Genomic DNA, 22,150 nt, shown 5'->3' on the forward strand with positions numbered 1-22,150 from the left:
GGTTTGGAAGTGAAGGAAGAAAAATCAGCAAAATTCTGCAGCCAGAATGATGAAGATGAAATAAGGGTGGATGATCCCAAACACAGCCAAGGAAACTCTCCATTGGTTTCAGAATAAGAAAATAAAGCTCCTGGAATGACCCAGCCAATCAACTGACCTCAATCCAAATGAACATCTATGGAAAGAACTAAAACTCATAGTTCATAGAAGAAGAAGTGTGATTTTAGCCCATTCTTCCACAAAGAACGGGCTAAAATCACACCTGAGCATCTGACTAGTTTCTCCACACAGTAGGTGTTTTGACGCGGCCAACAAAGACTTTTGTACCAAATATTAAATACACTTCAGCAAGCGTGTTCAAAACATTTCTTCCCCCCCTTTGGTGACATGTTCTGTACTTATTTTACCCGTATATTCTGGTACAGTCCTCCCCCACGTCACCTCCTGATTTCACTTCCACAGTTCTGAGTAAAATGTGTTTCTGTCTCACTCAGCCATCTTATCACTTTATGATAAAATAAGACCTGGTGCCCATTTTAAGAGAAAGAAGATTTAAAAAGAAATAAACAATTTTGGGGAAGATTGTTTTTCTTACTTATCTAAACAAAACTAATTCTTCTGGGTCTCTGGTTATGCATCAGTAAATTCAGTATGAATTCAATTTTAATTCCTTTCAGTTATTTAGAAAATAATTAAGGCTTGTTAAAATAATACATCTCAGCATTATTAGTTAATGTTTTTAGTAATTTAATGTGACTCTTCACAAATAATGCTTGAAGCAGCTTATACAGTTTGAACCAGCACCGAGCCCTGTCACATTTACACCCAGAAAAGAAAAAGGATTAAAATGCTGTCTGTAAACACAACATCGCAGAAGAAGACAACTTCCTGATTCTTAGTTAAAAGAAGTGCGACAGGGTCACATAGCCAAATATAGCTCATTACTGTCATGAAACGGTATTAATGGTAACGTCAGCAGCTAAAAGAAAGTTCCTAAATAGGCAGACACAGCTGAGAAAAAGACAAAGTGAGAAATTTGGCAGTATTTAAAAATACTAATTGTTCAAGTCTCGGATGAAGCCAGCAGACATGTCATTAAACAGACATTTAATGACATTAAAAATACAAATTGTTGTATGTAATGACATGCACGTGTATGATTAAGCCATTTCAAAATGATACATCACAATAGAAGTAATGCAGTGCTTATAAGTTATTAAGAACAGAGTATGATTGTATATTTTCATCTGCAGTACAAAATCTTAAACACTTACAACCTAACAATAATAGCAGTAGATTGAAGTCTGTTCATCTCGGGTAGTTGTAGTTGGTGAGATGTAAGAAATTACATTTTTAAAAACCTTCCAAAGTTTTCAGCCTTACACAAACATGAAAATGACAGTAGTGGTTACTTTGAAAACTGTAAAAACAACAGCTGTTTATGAGCGAGTGTAAAACTGTGACATAACGGCCGGAAAAATGGAGGCAGTTGCTAAAACAGGAAAAACTCTAACTTTCACATTTTTGTTAATTATGTGAAGCAGTCTTTTAGAAAAGACACGGGGATGCTTTCCTAACACTAGCGAAGCAGTTTCAACATAAACAAACAGGTAATGAAAACATTGGTATTTGTGTTTGCCAGCGCTGCCATGAGCTGTCCAAAATCAGGTATAAGTCATGTTGTAGTCTATAGTTGTTGGACATCACTTGGTAACATTAAAAACAGGCCGAGCATTTCCATTTGGCTGATGACATGAAGCATTACCGTCATTGAATAAGGCGTGGAAGACACGGGTATAACATGAGTTTGAGGTTGCTCCGCACAGAAAAAAGCTTTTCTGGCCACATTTTGTTATCAGAGACATTTCAAGAACCGTAACCATCCACATACATTACAGCTGATAAAGCATCATTGAAGACATTATTACACAGCCCACCCAAAGTTTCCGACTGATTTTTTTTTTAAATGTCTTTCGTAAAGAAACACACTTCAAATGAGGACACGCTTCTGTTCCAGGCACTTCTGAAATGTCGAGTGTGTAACAACATTAGCTCACCCATTACACTCGAACAAGGTAACAGAAATCATTTGGTTTCAGGGAGCCTCATCTTCATCTTCAGCTTGGACTGCTCTGCATTCCTCTGCTCAACTCTATGAACTGCTGCTGAGTCTTCGCCGTAGCAGCGAGGCCGGCTTGCTCTCAGTGTCCTCTACGTCGCTTTCACATTGCCGCTGCAGAAAAGCATCATTACAGCTGTCAGCACTTTTCACTTCCAAATCTACGTGACTGTGCCTCATGAAGCTTGTATTGCAGATTTGAATTATATCATTTGAACATGTACCTAACTTCAACTCTGACGTTACACTTCTAAAACAGTCTTTGTTATTTCTTTGACTCCATCCACGTATTAACATTTTCTACTCCCACCTTTTGTAACTCAGAAATGTATTCATGCACATTATCAATAGCACTTAACAATAACAGCCACATACACCTATTCATAAAGTACTTACCGTATTTTTCGGACTATAAGGCACACTTAAAATCCTTTAATTTTCTCAGAAATCGACACTCTGGTTGTGCTTACTGACCTTGAAACATCTTTACGTGGTACACGACGCTCACAAATCTGTCAAAATGTTTTAGTACGACTTTGCTAAGCTATACAGCTGCACCGCTTGTTGGAGCATTACGGCTACCGTAGTCAGGAGCCTCGCGGAGTCATACGTACTCTGCTTCAATGTAACATTATGGTGTGTGTATAAGGACCCCATAATGAGACGTGCTTACGGGCCAAAATCACCCAACTGTTAAACTCAGACCCTGAAGATGAAGAATTTGAGGAAGAGGAATGAACTGAAAAAGTGTATTGTTCTGTATTTTATTGTTACAACTGAACAATGTTGAGAGTTATTGTGAATGAGTTGAATAAAGTTTGACTTATCTGACAGTTTTGTTTCGCTTTATTAGCCTTATGTATGAAAATACACCCGTTCATTGATATTGCGCCTTGTAGTCCGAAAAATACAGTAATTCAACAGTACCATACACACACTGATGACATCTGAGCAGTTTTAAAGTTCATTACTTCACCCAAGGACACTTTGACATATGGACTACAGGGCTGACTGAGGGTTTGGGGGGGGCTATCCCAGCTACCAGTGTGAGAGGCAGGGTAACAGCTGGACGGGTCACCAGCCTGACACAGGACTAACACAGAGACAGACAACCACTCGCACTCACATTTAGATTCTCCATTTAATTTAACTCCACTTTTCAGTTAAATATGTCTCACCTGTAGTGGATCTGGACTCAGGGTGTCTTTACGCGGCAGTCTCAAATTTACGAGCCGATTACATGCCGACACCATATTGTAAGACATCTAGAAGGTGACAGGGAAGAATGTTTTACATCCATCACAAATAACATCAGCTCAGTATCTTCTAAGGTAACGTTCATTTTTAACCCATTATGTGAACTTTAACCTCCTAAGACCCAAACTCTTTCATGGCATTTTTAATTTCTCTTTGCTATTTGGGCTGATTGGGACCTGATGAATATAAAAACAAAGAATTACCTGATTCATTCGTTTTAAATTTCGATACAAAAGTAGCAGAATAATGTCCTCGTAAGTGGTATTTTTTTTAATACTTTTTCGTAACATGTAACCATGATGGAGTATTTTACGGTACAACATATGTCCTCTTTATTACATAAGGATTTAACCATTGCTAAGGAGGGTGCCAGACAGGGCTAATGCACACAAATATATAGTGAGGGTACGCTAGGAGTAGCAGAGGTCCTGGACAATAAGATTTTGTTTTAGATTTTAGAACATCCTGATAACAATGAATGGCCTCTGGAAGACAATTCCTTATGGTTGCTTGTGTCTCTAACTTCACGTGTCTCAAAACAGTATCACCAGGAACCAGAGAATTCTTCTCGGTGGGTGTGTCCCAGACTGGGCAAAAACTGTTAGAGACGTGAACAGGTTGGTAGTGTACCCTGGCCTTCTGTTTAGGACTACGCTTTCTCCTCACGGTAACCCACCCAGTCTGTTTTCCTGGCTGCTTGTTACAATCTGCTCGGCGAGAGCTAAAGGTGGCTATCCTATAATAAATATAATATATAATATAATAAAATTTGAATCCTAACTTCGCCCACACCAGCTACAGAACTTTAAAAGTGTATACATGGATTAATTTGGTTTTACTGCTGGTCTAACGCACAAAAATATGCTTTAAAATGTCTCTTAACATAAATATCCAGACTCACCTTCCACTTCCTTCGGGCATTGAACTTCTTAAAGTTCTTCATATTAATTGAGGATCGATTTCTTTTGGCAACCTGTTTAGGTGTGATGGGCTGAAACAATGACAACATGTATGGCTGACAACACGGTAACACAACAAAAGTAGTGCAGAAGAAATGACAGACTGGTGCTAACCTTAATCCATGGATGAAGCAGACACTCCTCAGCTGTCATTCTGTCTCTGCAATATGCATTGACGTGTAAGGAATGATGAGAGATCATTATTTATTTTTATAGTCCTTTTCCTTTAGTACCTACTCAGATTGATCCGTTTTAAATTACTAACAACCTCACCTAATGGCATGAGGTACAACACGGCCGAACATCCCATGACGTTATTTGTATGCAACATGAACGGAGGACATGGAGGCAACGGTACCTACTGCTCGATGTATGGCTTTTTATCAGGCCATTTCTCTCGTTGCCGGGTTTCAAAAACGGCGGTTTTGATTTATGTAAACGAGATGCTCGCATGACTCATAGAGTGACCATACTGACTAGCCAATGCAGTCTGTTGACGTCACATTTTCGGATTGCCTTGGATCACTTAGGTAGGTACTAATAATGTACCCGGCACCAGGTACCCCAAAAAAAAATCTAAGTCACGCCAATCTAATCCGAGTAGGTACTAATGGAAAAGGACTATTAGTTAATATATTGTAATAATCCTTAAGCATTTTTGCTACAACCTAAACTACTAAACTAAAGTAGCAGGAAAACAAAGTTTGGCAGAACATTCCATGATTTTTGGATGCTGTCAAACAAACTAAAGAATATTAAGATAACAATGATTTAAGTGTATTTCACATGACCTTTGGTAGATGAATGCATTTGTCTTGTCATAAAAATGTAAAATTACTTTTACTCCTCTTTAAAACCATCTGTCTTCTGCATCCAAACTGTAAACATTGGCATCCTCGAAAGAGTGATCTTTATCTTTTAGGTGGAGAGATAGGCCTTGCACTGTCGAGGTGGCTCTTCTATGTTGTGCCATTGGGCTGTTTGGTTTCACCAATGTAGAGGTCTGAGCACTCCTTACTGCACTGCACAGCATGCACTACGTTGTTTAGTTTGTGTTTTGGAGTTTTGTCCTTAGGATGAACCAGTTTTTGTCTGACAGTGTGGCTGGGTCTTAAGTACACCGGGATGTTTGCTTAAAGAAAATTTTCCCCAATCTTTCTGACAAACGTTGTTCCGTTTGTCATTCTGTGTCTCATTAGTTGGTGTACAGTGCACACCAACGAGCTGGACAGCCACATTTAGACTCTGGATACCTGGTGCTTAGTGTGAAGGGACTAGTTGACATGAAGTCCTAATCTTGATGTTCACTATTACATCCCTAATCACTGAACAGAGGAATACATTAAATTTCAGACTAATGTGCCCAAGTAAAATATTGTATTTTATGACATACTCTGGATTCTTCATCAACAGTTTCTGGATGAAATCTTTCGCCATGGGGCTTGTCAGGCTGAAGTAGTGCTCATTAAACTCGTATTTCATGCCAATGACGTTTCCCAGAGTCTCTTCATCAGTGTCGCCTTGGAATGGTGACAAACCACTCAATCTGAGAAAAGACAATACACTTTAGTAGTGAAACTACAACATGTCAACATCTGACATCTTCATCTGAGCATTAAAACACATTAATAGTTTTCTTTTCCTTCTTTCTTTTTTTTTTTCTTCAATTTCCCATCTAGTATAACTGAAAAAGTTTACCTTTACTTTTAAAGGCCCAAATACAATCAAAAGATGTTTGTATACAATCCATAAATTATGTACTTTAGAAGCCACCCAACATACAAACACTTACAACTTACAATATGTAGGTAATAACTCCAATGCTCCTGAAGAAACATGAAACAAGGCACAGGCAGACATGAAGCGTAAATTAAAAACAAAAAAAACTCTACTGTATGACAACATGTAAGAAAAACACAGTGATTCAGTTTTGTTTAAATCCTGTATAATTGTGTTTATTCTGCTGTGACCAACTCAAATATTGTGCAGAGAGTAATGCTCACGACAGGCCTGAACACGCTGGAGCTGAATGCTTACCACATATCTGCTGCTGTACTCAGAGGCTGGCAGCTGATGACCTCAGGGGCTGCAGAGGTGGAGAAAGATAGAGAAATTGTGTTGGGTTGGTTATTAACTTAGATGATTCGATTCTAAATAACTTTAGTAGAATATTTGCAGAAGTAAAGCTCCTTAAACTTGCAACAAACACTTTTGTTGGCAGCTTTTAAGCACGTAAAGTCAGATATAAACACAGGATCTCTTATCCTCCACTTTTAAGTTTGTGTGATAGCCTTATAAGGAATCTGTTGTTTATTTTCACATGACAATTTGCATGTCAACGATCTGACCTCACAGCCCATTGTTCATCAATGGTGTTAGGTTCAGTCATTTTGCAAATGTACTGTTTATACAGTTGGGCAAACCTCCAGTCAGCAGAGACTACAGAAGTCACTTGGATGACTGACGAAATGTTTCTTCCACTGAAAACGCTACGTCCAGATGAACTGAATCAACTTTTTTGGTTTACTTACCTGGATGATTGTGCATCATCAACACATTTTAATGCATTTTAACCATCCGAGACAAGATGTTTCTCATTTTAGAGATATTGCACAAATGAAGGAAAGCAGTCCTAACCTTTGTTTAATAAGCCCACTGAAGGACAGATCCTGGTCAAAAATGATTCCAACATTCCTTGCAGTATTACTGGAAGCCAATGTAATGCCATTCAGATTAAGCAACTGGTCACCTACCATATTTCTCGGATTTTTGGGGTCGAGTACAAGAAACTCAGTTTTATATGAATTTAGAATGGTATGTGTATGCCACATCCAGATTAACAGAATCAACTTTTTGGAATTTTCTTAGCTGGATGCTTGTGCATGCATCACAACAACAACAACAACAATAACAACAATAATAATAATAATAATAATACATCTACATTGCTAATAAATTGCAAAACGTACGTTTATCTCCCTCACTGAAAATCAGACTGGCTGTGATCACAAAATAATAGCCAATGTAAACATTTGAAAGTAATGGGGCGATCATGGCTCAAGAGTTGGGAGTTCGCCTTGTAATCGGAAGGTTGCCGGTTCGAGAGTCTCGGTCGTTGTGTCCTTGGGCAAGACACTTCACCGGTTGCCTAGTGGTGGTGGTCAGAGGGCCCGGTGGCGCCAGTGTCCGGCAGCCTCGCCTCTGTCAGTGCGCCCCAGGGTGGCTGTGGCTACAATGTAGCCAGTGTGTGAATGTGTGTGTGAATGGGTGGATGACTGGATGTGTAAAGTGCTTTGGGGTCCTTAGGGACTAAGTAAAGCGCTATATAAATACAGGCCATTTACCATAATTAATGTCCATCACACAAAAAAAGTCAAAATTTCTCAGGTGATTTTAAAATATATATGAATCTAACCTTCATCATCTTATCACAGGGATAGTTTCCCAACAACTTGATGTTAAGTGTTTCCATCTTTAGAAACTTACTGCAAAAACTCATAACAATGCTGCATGCCAGCAATGTAAAAGATGAGCAGGAAACTGAAAAGTTTGCTTTTGTAAGTCAACAACATTCTGATAAAATGAGTCATGAACAGACATCTCCACCACAAGCATCTCTAAAACAGTGTAGCTTATGATTTTTGTTTCTGTCATTTAATGAATGCAAAAAGTTTTATATCTAAAAAAAGAAAAACAGCAATATGGAACTACATCTAAGCACAAAACATAAATAACTTCAGTGTGGCACCCTCTACACTATGTAAACCAGTGATTCCTGTGATGATCTATGGTCTTTATAATGTGTAAACTGATTGGTTCTTATATAGCACTTTTCTACTCTGAGCACTCAAAGCGCTTTTTACAACTTGCTTCATTCACCCACTTTCATTTCAGTTTAATTCAATGTCATTTATACAGTGCCAAACAACAGTTGCCTCAAGGCACTATTCATTTACCCATTCATCCAGGCACTTTTTTAATGCAACAAAAAGCATTTGCACGTGACCGTTCCAGATGTGCCAAGCCCATGTGAAAAGAAAAAAAGACCTCAATGGAGGGGTTCAGCTGGAAAGCGAATTGTAATGATTCAAATACAGGGGGCTGTGAGGAGATAATGTAGTTAGTCCTTTACCAGTCTCTCGAAGCGCATCGTTATGGGAATTAGTGTAACAGGACAGTGGTCATTAAAAAAAAAGTGACAGTGAATTTTGTGTCACTGGAATGATAGTGACAGACCAGCAAGGTGTTACAGATGTCCATAACGCATTTGCCCATGGGTCAGCACACTCACTCTCAGTTCTCGTCTTGGAATGCCTGGTGCGTTCACTCTCTTCGGGGTTTTACAGATATTAGCAACGCTGAGATTCAGTTCTTTTTGATCAGGGTGAAGACTGGCTTTTGGTGTAGTGGTGGTATTATATGTTGCAAATTTACAGAAAATGTTATTGTAATTTAGACAGTGTAGGTTGTTGTCACAAAGCGGAGGAGCAGCCCTATAATCTGTTATCTTTGAATCCTCTGCCATAAAGTGTTACCAGGGTCACAGAAGAAATGTAGAATCTTTCCAGTATGGCATGCTTTGCTGTTCTTATAGCACGCAGGGTGGTCTGCGGCTCAGCTGTGGAGAGGGTTGGTGCAGTGGGTACAGAGGGCAGTTCCAGGACAGGCTGGCCAACACAGCTGGGGATCATCATCAGATCACGCCTACACTATCTGAGCAGCACGCCAGGAACCTAACATAACACAAATGTGTGTTACAGTGGCGCCCAACTACCCAGGACAAGATATCGGACCCACGAACCATGCAGCCGGTGCGGTCGCAGAGCTGGCTGCCATGGAGCGGGAGCAGACAACAGTGCACCGACAGCAACTTGGAAGCCCCAGGACCAGGCCAAGTACCAGACAAATGTCCTAGGAAATCTGGTTGCTCAATGCGGTTCCTCTCCGTCACACAGCGAATGGTATACCTCCATAGTTCCGTGGTGGTAAAGAAAGGTGGGTCTATTGGGTTCTGTGTTGACTACCGCAAGATGATTGAGGTCACAGCATATCGCTTATTCCATGCCATGGGTCAATGAACTCCTGGACCGGTTTGGTACTGCTCATTTTTCCATGACACTGGATTTGACTAAGTGCTACTGGCATATTCCCTTGTCTCCAGAGTTTCCACTCTGTACGGATTTTACCAATTCCACACACTTTTATTTGGCTTTTTCAAAAAGGGGGTTGATTACATAAGCCAAAAACTCTCAGAATGGGAAATGCCCGGCCTGAGTTCGGAGGTGGGTATATGGTGGGGTGTGGCTCAGCTCCAAGGAAGGGGTGGTGCAGTGAATTCAGAGGGTCCTGGCTCTTTTCCCTCCTTTTCCTCCAGCATTGTTTCCACTAAGGCAGCCAAAGTAAAGCGCCTACATTTATTATAAAGTCCATTGGTGTGGTCCCAGACTGAATGTTGTTGGATTACATTATACATGCTTCCCTTAGGCAGCATCATTAGAAGACATAGCATACATTTTCACTGCTATGCAGATGACACCCAGCTCTATCTGTCCATGAAGCCAGATAACACACACCAATTAGTTAAACTGCAGGAATGTCTTAAAGACATAAAGACCTGGATGGCCGCTAACTTTCTGCTTCTTAATTCAGATAAAACTGAGGTTATTGTACTCGGCCCTGAAAAGCTTAAAAATATGGTATCTAACCAGATTCTTACTCTGGATGGCATTACCTTGGCCTCCAGTAACACTGTGAGGAACCTTGGAGTCATTTTTGACCAGGACATGTCCTTCAATGCACATATTAAACAAATATGTAAGACTGCGTTCTTCCATTTGCGCAACATCTCTAAAGTTAGAAATATCCTGTCTCAGAGTGACGCTGAAAAACTAGTTCATGCATTTATTACTTCCAGGCTGGACGACTGTAATTCATTATTATCAGGATGTCCAAATAACTCACTGAAAAGCCTTCAGCTAATCCAAAATGCTGCAGCAAGAGTCCTGACAGGGACTAGAAAGAGAGAGCATATTTCTCCTGTTTTGGCTTCCCTTCATTGGCTTCCTGTTAAATCCAGAATTCAAAATCCTGCTCCTCACATACAAGGTCTTAAATAATCAGGCCCCATCTTATCTTAATGACCTTGTAGTACCATATCACCCTATTAGAGCACTTTGCTCTCGCTCTGCAGGCCTACTTGTTGTTCCTAGAGTATTTAAAAGTAGAATGGGAGGCAGAGCCTTCAGTTTTCAGGCCCCTCTTCTGTGGAACCAGCTTCCAGTTTGGATTCAGGAGACAGACACTATCTCTACTTTCAAGATTAGGCTTCAAACTTTCCTTTTTGCTAAAGCATATAGTTAGGGCTGGACCAGGTGACCCTGAATCCTCCCTTAGTTATGCTGCAATAGACGTAGGCTGCCGGGGGATTCCCATGATGCATTGAGTTTTTCCTTTCCAGTCACCTTTCTCACTCACTATGTATTAACAGACCTCTCTGCATTGAATCATATCTGTTATTAACCTCTGTCTCTCTTCCACAGCATGTCTTTTATCCTGTCTTCCTTCTCTCACCCCAACCAATCACACCAGATGGCCCCGCCCCTCCCTGAGCCTGGTTCTGCCGGAGGTTTCTTCCTGTTAAAAGGGAGTTTTTCCTTCCCACTGTCGCCAAAGTGCTTGTTCATAGGGGGTCATATGATTGTTGGGTTTTTCTCTGTATCTATGAAGCGCCTTGAGGCGACTTTTGTTGTGATATAAATAAAATTGAATTGAATATGGAGTCTTGGTCCATTTTAAACATAATTCTTCAATGCTTGACCACAGCCTATATTTAAGATATGGATGTCGCTACGTCAGCATATTGGGATGCTGGGTGATCAGACTGCTGAACTGGTTTGGAAGTCGCACCAAAGCTCATCAGAACAAACAACGATTTATTTCAGTGGATAAAGACAGGGTAATCATGAACAACAAGACCAACTAAACCTTGTGACTGTCACTGATTGGAAGCATCTAGTGTGCCTTACACAAAAACACACATGGAAAGTTCTTAGTAGGTTAAGATAACATTACTTGAACTAAAACAGTTTATTTTGGTCATCTTTACAGCAGTTTCATGAAAGGCACAAACCTTAAAACGTGGGAAAAAGCAAAAAGCCCAACAAAAGTTGAAACAATTGTGAGGCTATACCAGACCAGTGACAGCAAACATGAGTCACACTAAAGAAAGATTTGGATGATCTTTGGTCAGAGAATAAAAACATGTTTTATGCATTGTAAAATAAAACTAAACTGATAATTAACATTTCACCAAAACATAATGCCAAATACCATTTTTTAATACAGCTTAATACTCACCAATGTACTGTGGAGTACCACTTGTGCTCTTGTACTCCTCTCCCGGGTGAAACAAGTGAGCCAGGCCAAAGTCTATGAGTTTGATGTTGGGAGGTTTTGACACTTTGTCTGACAGCATGATATTTTCTGGCTGAATGTGGCGAAAATTGTTATGTTGGAAACCATGACTTTGAAAATGTTCTGTTCCACAATATAAAAGATAGATGTAACTAAGTATACTTACCTTGAGGTCAAAGTGGGCAATGTTTTTGCAGTGTATGAATTTCAGACCCTCCAGTATCTGCTTCATGAATTCAATGGCCTCAGTTTCCAACAGGTTCTCTTTCTCAGCAATAAAGTCAAACAGCTCCCCTCCACTGACACTAAGCAGGAAGTGTTTTAATGAGACACTTGTTAAACATTTCATTTTTTCCCTGTACAGAACAGGATAGGGTAGCAAATATATATTTTCTCATACTATGGTTTGTTTCCCATATGTTGTGGTGGAGGGGGAGGATTTGCATTAACAGAAAACAGGTTTAAATTTGTAGGTAGAACAGTGAAGTGTTTACGCTTTATGGAGATATTTGTCAACTCACAGCTCCAGAATGAGCACCACTTCAGCGCGACTTTCAAAAACATCTTTGAGAGCCACAATGTTTGGATGTTGGACAGCCTGGAGGACCTCCACCTCTCGCTCCACGCTGCTCCTGTCCAGGCCAAGACGGCTGCATGCAACCTTCCGAATCTTCAGGAATTTGCCTGCCCAAAAGTTCCCAGAGGTCCGCTCCCGAACCTGGCGAACCTGGCCAAAATGCCCACTGTACAGGGGAAGGACAGAATTCACAAAAAACACCAAGCCTGGCATGCATCAAAAATCCCGTGTCCTGAAAAATATGACTTTTTTTTTTTTTGCTAAAGTAAAAACAAATAGTCTTCCCAGACATTTGGGTCAGGCCTAATCACCATATCCTCACAGCCTTCTGCTGCTGAACAGGTGGTCCTTACACAAGAGTATTAGCTTCGGAAAAACTCTGAGTAACTGCTCTGCCGCTCAGGTGGCCAGGGGCAATTTCTTCCCTGCATAACGTGATCCAGTGGTTTCTGTTATGATGCTGAGCCACGATATATTTAGCCGACACACAGAGTATTTGCACATGTTTTGCATATTCATGCTTTGAGCAGGAGAGGTTGGTATGCCCTCCTCCTCATCACAGTGTTGGGCTTAGAGTCAAGCCCCGGAGTTTCTGCAAGTTTCTGTCCACCTTCACTATCTATGGTGCTAACAACAAGGACAACGAGTTAGCTGGTTTACTAACTTCAGCAGAAAAGGACAACAGTGTTAGCTAGTGTGGTAAACCGTACTAACTAAACCGCCTTAGTGGAGAGCACGACGCCCAATCTATGGTGCAGACTTGGTTTCAGCAGAGACGAGCAAAAGGTATCAAGCACCCAGCGACAGGAAGTTTGCTAAACACTCCTGTCTATGGACAGGTAAGATAGCTAGCTAGCCTAATATAGGTTGAGATATGCGCCAAAGCTTGAAGAGGTGTTTCAATAATGGCTATGTAATAGCACAAGCTACTGAAGGGTGGGAGTTTCTGCCTGACGTAGTTGTTGCAATCACCAGCCAATCAGGAGTGGTGGAATGAGATAAATGATTCTGAGTTGAATTGCATCCCATAGTGCGATATTGCCGTGATTGCTACTATGGGAACAGGGAATTTTACTTTCACACGCATCACCTCGTTAATATGGTTTCAGACCAACCATACGTGGTACAAGGCTGCAGGTTATTGTAGGCAGGCATTAAAAAAAGCAGAGGACACAGCTCTTGTTACAGTATACTGGGCATGACTGGGAGACTGATGTCTCTGAGAGCTTTTATTCCTATTGTGATTAATAATTTATAGTGGAATTGCAGTATAATTGCTCAAAATGGGAAGTTTGTTAAGCCCACAAGCACAGAGGTTTCTGTGGTCATTTTGCAATAGTCTGGTATGGGTTGCATTAAATGCATGTAAATCGTTCACTTTGTATGACTGTGAGTTAACATAGGATTATCGTTTCTTCTTTGTTTTACCTTATTACTCAGAGAGCTTTTTGGGGTATCAGCACCATCAAATTAAGGCTGAAATCCTGCTTATTTCAAATCCAATATGCTGGTATTCAAAAGAAACAAATCTGTACATGTCCTCACCATACATCACTGTACTGCGGAGCACCTATTGGAACACACTAGAGCATAAAACAGTTGCATCCATACCTTCCCAGAACTTCCCCAATCTCATAGAAGTCTTCCACATTCTCAGGTTTGAAGACAGCCATGTTCCTTTGGTTCACACTGGTCACCTTGGTTATAGGTTTGCCTACTGCCAACTATTTAATATGGAGCTTCAAGGGGTTCATGATCCTCCAAACTCTAACATCAAAGCTGGACCTGAGTTTGAGTAAGAGAAAATATTACAGAAAATTATGTTCTCCAAAAGACCACACAATGTCTTGTACTGTGACAACTACACAAACACAGTGCATACATCTGATACATACAGCCGACATTTTGCTAGCAAGAAAAAAAAAAATAATAATCAGACGTAATAATTTCTCCAGGGTTCTTCAATATGTGTTTATGCTGAACTTTTCCCAGTCATCTAGTTCAAGATGAATACTTTATCTACTCATAAATAAAACTGTAACGCAGCGGTGTTCCAACAGACAAGCAGACTAAGCAGCGACTGCCCGGTCAAATCAAGAAATCAGAAACAATTAATGTGAAAGATCTTTTTTAATCTGAAACAGCGTTCTGCCATCAAACTTCCACCCATCCTTTACATTACTGCCATCTTCTGACTGCAGTTGGCTTTTGTTACTGGAAGCTTTACTTGTCTTGGATCCTACTGAAAACTGTGTGCTTCTATTTCATGAGCATATCTGTGTCCCGTTAACTATGCCTGAAGCTTGACAAGCTGAGAGACCAGATAAACATCTGGTGTTTGATGGGAGACCAATGGGAGATTAGCATGCAAGGTATGCTGCCACTGGCTCTGCATTCAAAGTTCTGAGATTCCCAGTTTGTGTGGAAACAGAATCAGCATTAGCCAGTAGATGAGCTTCTGGAATTTATCATCGTAACAGATCATTACGAGCAAGCATTTCCTCTTACAAACCAACCCGACAAACGTGTATACAAGCTGGAGTGCAGTGTGAAAAGTTTTAATAACTTCCTTAGGCAAGTGGAACAGGCACAGGCTCAACCAGCACATTAAGATTAGTATATCTGAGAAATCACTAGTAAGTTTAACTAGCTGTTTGGTCCAGACGCCTTCATTTTTCACACATATTTACTAGGGATGGACCGATTCGATATTATGTATCGGTCCGATACTGACCTAAATGACTGGATCAGAGAAATAAAAAATGTAATCCAATCCATTAAATATCAAAAAAGCACCTCACAAAACTTGCGACATGGCGTAACTCAGCTCATAACCTTAGCTTGTCGGAGCAGTATGCATCTCGTCATAGAGCGACTGTGGCGTGCGAGACCTGTCGGTGGTCTAGTTGAGCATTTGTAGCCTCGCTACCAAACCAGCATTTCATCTCCAAGAAAGTTATCCAAGAAAGAAGTAAAGCAAGTGTGTAAGTTCATCTCTGAATGTTTGTAAAGCATTCCCGCGTTAAGCTTAACAACCAATATATGGAGCGACTGCCTCTCCCTCCCTCTCCTGTTGCTACTTCAATTGTGAAACTGATTAATGATCAGCTGATCGGCTTTTCTGTGCCAGTCTCTCTTGCTTGTTTTTGGTCCACACAGTTACACGGCTGGTAACTTTGCAGGGGCGGGTCTAGCAAAGTTTAGCCAGGGGGGCCGATAGGGCATGAACAGGGAAAAGGGGGCACAAAGACATACTTTTCTTTCTTATTCTCAGTTAAAATGTCTAGCTTTTAATAAATAATTATCTGACTCTTACACCCAAAGTTTTAATCTGATGTAAAATGTGTAGAAATCCATTACTGTATATAGTAACTGTTAAGTCTAACATACCCTAGTAAGCTATAGTACTTCTTCCATCTGTGCAGTCTGCAGTTCTGTTGAAGAAAGATGTTGAATCTATTTATTATTTCTTGAAAAATAATTGACTTCTGTCCTTTTTTTTTTTTTTTTTTTTAAACACATGCATTAAATTAAGGTTGATTACGTCAATTAAGCATCATGAGGTGGGGGGTGGTTTCCTATTATTTTTGCTGGGAGTTGGCAACCCTATTAGTTAGGTTGTTTAATATTTCTGCTAAATACTCTTTAAAATACCAGAATAGGGAGGACGGAGCAGGTTTAAGTTTATTAGCTCAGTATTGCTGAACTATGAAATATTTTGGGTGCAGTGTATTTCTTGCATACAGGTTTAACAGAATAGCTTTGGTGTTTTGTTTTTTAAAACTTGAGTATGAACAAGATATAAAAAAAAACAGTTTTATTGATTAAAAACACTATATTGGATTCATATCGGTATCGGCAGATATCCAAATTTATGATATCGGTATCAGACATAAAAAAGTGGTATCATGCCATCTCTAATATTTACATATTTAAACCAGTGGAGACAGTTAACCATGTCGTGCACTGCTCAAGCCTTTTAATTCAGCTATGCTTGTTTGTTATTAATACAGTTTCATATATTAACAAGCTGCGTTTCTAAGCTCATTAACAATTTTTTTCAGGGATAATGGATTGTCACAAGAAAACTACAACAAAACTACACAAAGATACAAACATTAATATTTTACTTCTCCATTGTGTTACTGACATTTTCAGAAAATATATGCATATTTTCTCAGTTACCACCTCATGTGTCTCCCTCTTTTCTTGACAGTTTTGAGCCAATCTGTATATGTGGAATGTGTTGTGATAACATTGACAAGTATACTAGATGCCATGGATTCGTAGGATTACAATTCTTTGTATTGTTGTAGAAGAATGAGCTCAGTGACATTCGCCTCACACCCTCGGTAGTTTTAATGTTACAGCTGTATATTTTTAGTATTTTACGTGTTCATTCAGTACACTGCCATCATACTTTTTGCAATTCTAAAAAATGTTTACAATATTTCAGAAAATAAAATGTATTAACATAAAATGGAAGCACAGCAAGAAACAATTTAGCAGTTTCCCATAATAACTTTACGTACGTAGAAGCTTAAACTGATTAAAGACTGGAGAAAATGAAAGCCTCTTAGTGGCATCACCAGCTTTCACAGAAGCACAAGTCACACGTGAGGCACTTCCTCATTTCAGGTTCGATTTCTGGGCTTGAGGATTTTTATCTTATTAGGTGCTGTATAATAACGACTTCTCTCGTCTGCTTGTGGCACTTCCATTGATTCTCTTCTCACAACTCTCTGTACTAGAAACCATGACATCAGATGCATGTCGCAAACTTCTCTCTACACACTTTGATGTACTTCCCCATATGATACAGAATGAAAGAAACATACAGGGAAGGGTGAATAAAATGTGGATGTCAGTTTGTGCATCATGTCTCCTGGCTAAAAGAAACAATCACAATCTTTCAAACGTTGTCCGACCCTGGTCATTTCACCAAGCATGACGAGAACGGTAATAGCTACAGGAATGTCACTGCAGGCACAAGATTCAAAACTCACTGCAGAAAATACATTTATGGTCCCAACAGGCTCAATCCGCAGGGTCTGAATTATGGTCGTTTTTGTGATATTCTCTATGTTATTTAAAAAAAAATGAAAAAATTAAACTAAAATTAAAGAAAGTTGCTGTAACTTGTTTTGTTTTTCTACAGTCTTAGAAATTCTGTGACAGCAATTTTGTTATTTTATTTAAGTGGATGCAGAAAAGCACATGCAGATCTGGAAAATGTAGTGACGATTTTGCAAAAAGGAACAGACATGCATACATTTCAGTTCATTAAGCTGGTTAACTGATCTGTAAATAATTCCAAACAATCTACGGCAGATGCAACATAGCAAAGCAGTAAAGCGGTTTCACGCTGTACAGCTTTGGTATTAAATAGATTGGGTACTCAGTAGGGCTGCCACGATTTGTCGACTAGTCACGATTACGTCGACTATCAAAATCGTCGACGACTGATTTAATAGTCGACGCTTCGTTTGAAGCTGGAATAAGTAGCAGGATTTAAGAGTGAAATAACGGACTGAAACAGAAGATGGCAGCATTGCATGTACAAGGATGTCAGCTGCCGTTAAACCCCGAAGAAGAAGAAGAAGAAGAAGAAGCAGCAGCAGCTGTGTCCCAGAATTCATAGCGCGGCCCAGCGCAGTTTCCAACAATGGCGGCAGCTAGTTAGTTTTAACTCTTGTGTGGCCCTTTAAAAATGCACCCCTTCCGAGCCCTGGGGACCATAAATGGTCCCGCCCCAAAAGTGCAATAAAAAGATTATATATTCATATTTTTTTCCACTTTAAATTGGTCAGTCTTTTAAAACTACTTCTCCCTGAAATATTCATATAAAGTTTTAATTATATTTTCGTTGTTTTAACCCTTTAAATCCCAGTTTTATTACATGAGCGCCGTTTTTTAGCCCCAAAAAACAAAAAACTAAATATTTTCCAAAAAAAACATTTGAAGTAATATTTCTTTGTTATTATAATTAGGCCTTTAGATGGACTAAAGATTGGCACCAACAGTCATTTCGATCGCCTTTTTTTTTTTTTTTCAGGACCAGAAAATGGTCTCCAGGCGGCAAATGCTCCTCCTCTAGGCCGAAATAAGTGCATGTTGCCGGGGTAAGTCGCGACGATCACCGGGGCACGATCACCGGGGACTGCTTTTTCCAGCCCACACGTCCGATACCACGTGACAACAAATACGTCATTTCCTGTTGACTAAAAAAAAAAATGCACCCTCTCACGGTCCTAGGGACCAAAAAATGGTCCGCCCGATCAGCGGGCGAAGCCGCTGCTGCACGCCGGAAATGAGGCTTCATTTCCCGCAGGTCTGTCCAAGCAGCCCGCTGTTTTCCAGCAGGGATCAAATGTGGAGCAAGGGCGCCACCCGGTGGACAAATAAAAAAAATACAACTCTAAGGCTCATAGACCAAAATGAAGCGGAAACATACGTAATCACCAAGACATTAACGGTAATAATTCTGCAGTGAAAAATAGCGTTTATAATGGAAGTCAATGGGGACCAAAAATGGTCCCCAGGGCTCTAAGAGGATGTGTATTGTTAGCTTAGCCACTGAAGCTAATTTAAGGAAGTCAGACTTGAATTTTGAAATGAAATTATGCCAAACTTTTTTTTAGAGAATTTGGCTATATTCCATTCAACACAGTGCAAATGGCTTGTAACTGAAAACCTAAAGGGACCATTTATGGTCCCAGGGCCACACAGGGGTTTTAATATTACTCTTATTATTCTTTCTGGGTCACAAAATAAACGTTTAACATATTTTCAGGCGAGAATGTAGCTGTGTAAACCTCAAATATCTGCTCAGTTTATCAAGACACCACATATTTTCAAAAGCGCTCCGACGTTTTCGGAGACGTCTGTTACCCACTAGCTCGTTAGCGAGCCGGGGGCTAGGCTCACTAGCGCAGTGAGAACACCGGACTCCCCGCAAATCGTTTTCAAACCCACCGCCGTCTTTCGCTACTCGGGTTAAATATATATGAGTCACTTAGATAACTTAAAATGTTATTGTTTGGCTTTTTTTTAGTATTTTATTTCCTGAGTAAATCAGTTTGTCTGAGATTAAAGTTATAGTTTTTACACAGCTGAATAAACGTCAAGCAGACAGCTGATTATCAGAAGTGTGAGATGCTCGAGAATTTACTCCGGTGTCCTGTTATATTTTAGATAGCAAGGAGTTTATTAAACTTCACCGAAACAATCCGCAAATTTCATTAAAATTTAATAAACTATCATCTTGTCTTTATTTTTAGTTAGCAGAGACCTGAAACACTTAAAGCTGTAAGCTAATGATAGTTATATAAGAGCAGATGCTGCTGGTGCAATAAGCTGTAGTTTTAGTCCAATGGACGATGATCTGATTAGTCGACTAATCGCAAAAATAATCGGTGACTAGTCGACTATCAAAATAATCGTTTGTGGCAGCCCTAGTACTCAGCCGATATCTAAGCAGACTGACTGCCATTTGTCAGTGATGCTTCTGTCGCACTGCGCCTTGCCTAAACTGACCAAGCAGAACTAGTCCAACCCGTTGCAATTCTGGACCATTTGCTTGAGTCATTCTCTCTCTGCACATGACTTAGCAGCAAGTTAAGCTCTAGGAGTTCCCACAATGACGGCGCATTTCAGCAAGCTGGTAAACACCAAAGTGGTTATTATTGTTTCATCATTTCATTTGTTTTCTTTTCCTTTTTTTCAGAGCACAATTCACTGATGATTACTTAAATGATATACATAAAGGAAAAGTTCCCCAGATAGAGACTTAGATATGGACCTCAGTCAGGAGATCCCGACAAAGGCAAAAGCGGACTGCAAACTGACACATACACACAAATCGCCTGTAGTTACGGCTAGCTAAAAGAGTGTGAAGTGGAGCAAAGGTTGGGACATTGAGTCAATGCAGAGAGTGGCTGAGAGAGACAGTGTGGACAACTGTCACACTGAGTCGGAGTAATAACAATATGATAAACCGCTATGTAGATGATCCTCTGCTCCCCCACAGTGACGCCATGCATCATCTGCAATAAACATCTGCAGTTTTCTAAATAATAATCCACAACTTCGCAGAAAGAAAATGTACAGTATTTTCTTGATCTACTGCCAGAAGTACACTGATGTGAGGTCATGTTCTGTAGTGCACTGCAGGCAAACACCACCACCAAATACAAGCAAACAAAGTACAGTTAGTACAGTGTTTATCTAAAACCCAAATACCTCTTAAGGTGAGCCAGCTACCACAGATTAAAGATGACTTTACACGAATGCATAGGTGCTATAAATCATGCTAGTATGAAAAACCTATCAACGCACATTAACTGTAAGACAGCTATCCCTAAAGAATCTCCTCAACATCTTTCTTTCCTGTCAACTGGTCATTTGTTCAAGTGATGTGACTTCTGACTCCTTTGCTCGAGGAATGTGATTTGTCCAAACGTTCCCAAGGGTACACTATGAGTTTTTCCACAATAACAAAGTCACCAAATGTGACAAACAGTCTAAGAGCCAAAAATTGTATACCCCCCCCCCCCCCCTTTTTTTTTAAAGTTTAAGTGTTTTTCCCCCCAGAGCAGATTTTTTTTTTAAGAAAGGGAACACCCTTTGTGGTTTTGGGAACGCCACATATTTAGAATCCTATTTAGTTCATCCTAAATCCACCCTGCGATAACCAAACCTTCAAGCTAGAATCTGCAATAAATAATGAACATACATAAGATCAGGCTGGTTTTGGAGAACCCGCCCGATACCTGCCAAACAGTTTGAAACGCTGTGGGTACAGAGATCTGACGCCCTTTGAATGTACTAAAATGTATTTTGTATGAAGTTAACCGATAAAAACTATCCATTGGTTAATTTACAGAATAACTTCTTTGCAAGTAACAGTATAAAAAAAAAGTGTAGACTGCACAGCCTAAGGCACTATACGACCTCAGCCTGTTGGGACATGTTTTATGTAGAAAAACAGACTAAAATCCATCCGTTCTAAAGGAGGGAAACAACACAAAACTTCCTTGTCCCACGAAATGGCACAGTTTAAAAATAACTACAGATGCTTTCAATATTTCAAAGAAGACAGATGCCACTAAAAAAGAAAAAAAAAATCAGCTGAGAAATTTGTTGGCTCACTAACCATCGACACGTATTGCAAGCAGCCTTAACAACACAGCGCTTCCTTGCCCAGGTTCACCGTCCGGCTTCCAGGTAAGACGTTCCCAGGAAAAGCGGTGTATCTCGCGGATGTGTTCCTGCCCTGATCCTGGAAAGGCTGGAACATAAATGCCGTTTCGCCGTGTGCTTGGCCCTGAAGCTCGCAGGCAGTTGGGGAATGCGGAAAACACCACCACTATCCACACTTTGATGTCATGTCCGATTTACCGTAAATACGAGTTTAGCGACCTGGAGAGGCGTTCAGGGCACCTACTAAGAGTCAATAAAGTAAAAAGCTTTTTGTTAACTACATTTCACGTCCACCCGTCACATAACAGGTAATAAGAGAACAATTTCCGGTTTGAAAACACCTTCAAAATAAAGGCGGAAACTACAAATTAAGTTTTGAGGTGTTTCAGCTTTATAATACTATTCAGTGGGCAGAGTAATAACGAAATATCAATCCATTCATCTAGTTTCTTAATCATTTATTCAACTGATTTAGAGTTCTTTGGGGAACCTCTATAGAGCATAGGACCTAACCTATGTAAGCGGCCAACGTCAAGATTCAAGATTCTTTATTTGTCACATGCATAGTTATAGGAGTACAACTGAAATGAAATCTGTCCTGAAACACTCCTCGACTGTGCATAA

At 40.0% G+C, this 22,150-nt stretch overlaps 1 protein-coding gene across 1 annotated transcript; it reads right to left on the bottom strand.

Moving 5' to 3' along the window:
* Positions 1-723: 723 nt before the first annotated feature.
* LOC147304613 (death-associated protein kinase 2) lies at positions 724-21,844 on the bottom strand. The gene is made up of 12 exons (XM_086280020.1): positions 21,480-21,844; positions 13,937-14,110; positions 12,270-12,491; positions 11,915-12,053; positions 11,692-11,821; positions 6,373-6,421; positions 6,135-6,161; positions 5,729-5,881; positions 4,450-4,495; positions 4,278-4,367; positions 3,298-3,384; positions 724-2,233 (listed from the first exon to the last, which is right to left on the bottom strand). The coding sequence occupies exons 2-12, from the start codon at positions 13,996-13,998 to the stop codon at positions 2,153-2,155; spliced, it is 1,086 nt and encodes a 361-aa protein (XP_086136146.1). The 5' UTR covers positions 13,999-14,110; positions 21,480-21,844; the 3' UTR covers positions 724-2,152.
* Between the last annotated feature and the right edge of the window lie 306 nt (positions 21,845-22,150).

This window comes from Aulonocara sp. 'chitande type north' Nkhata Bay, linkage group LG22, assembly GCF_057382095.1.
Source record: "Aulonocara sp. 'chitande type north' Nkhata Bay isolate Kocher_YH1m ecotype deep benthic linkage group LG22, A_spYH_male_GT1.1, whole genome shotgun sequence".
In the NCBI taxonomy this organism is placed as follows: Eukaryota; Metazoa; Chordata; class Actinopteri; order Cichliformes; family Cichlidae; genus Aulonocara; species Aulonocara sp. 'chitande type north' Nkhata Bay.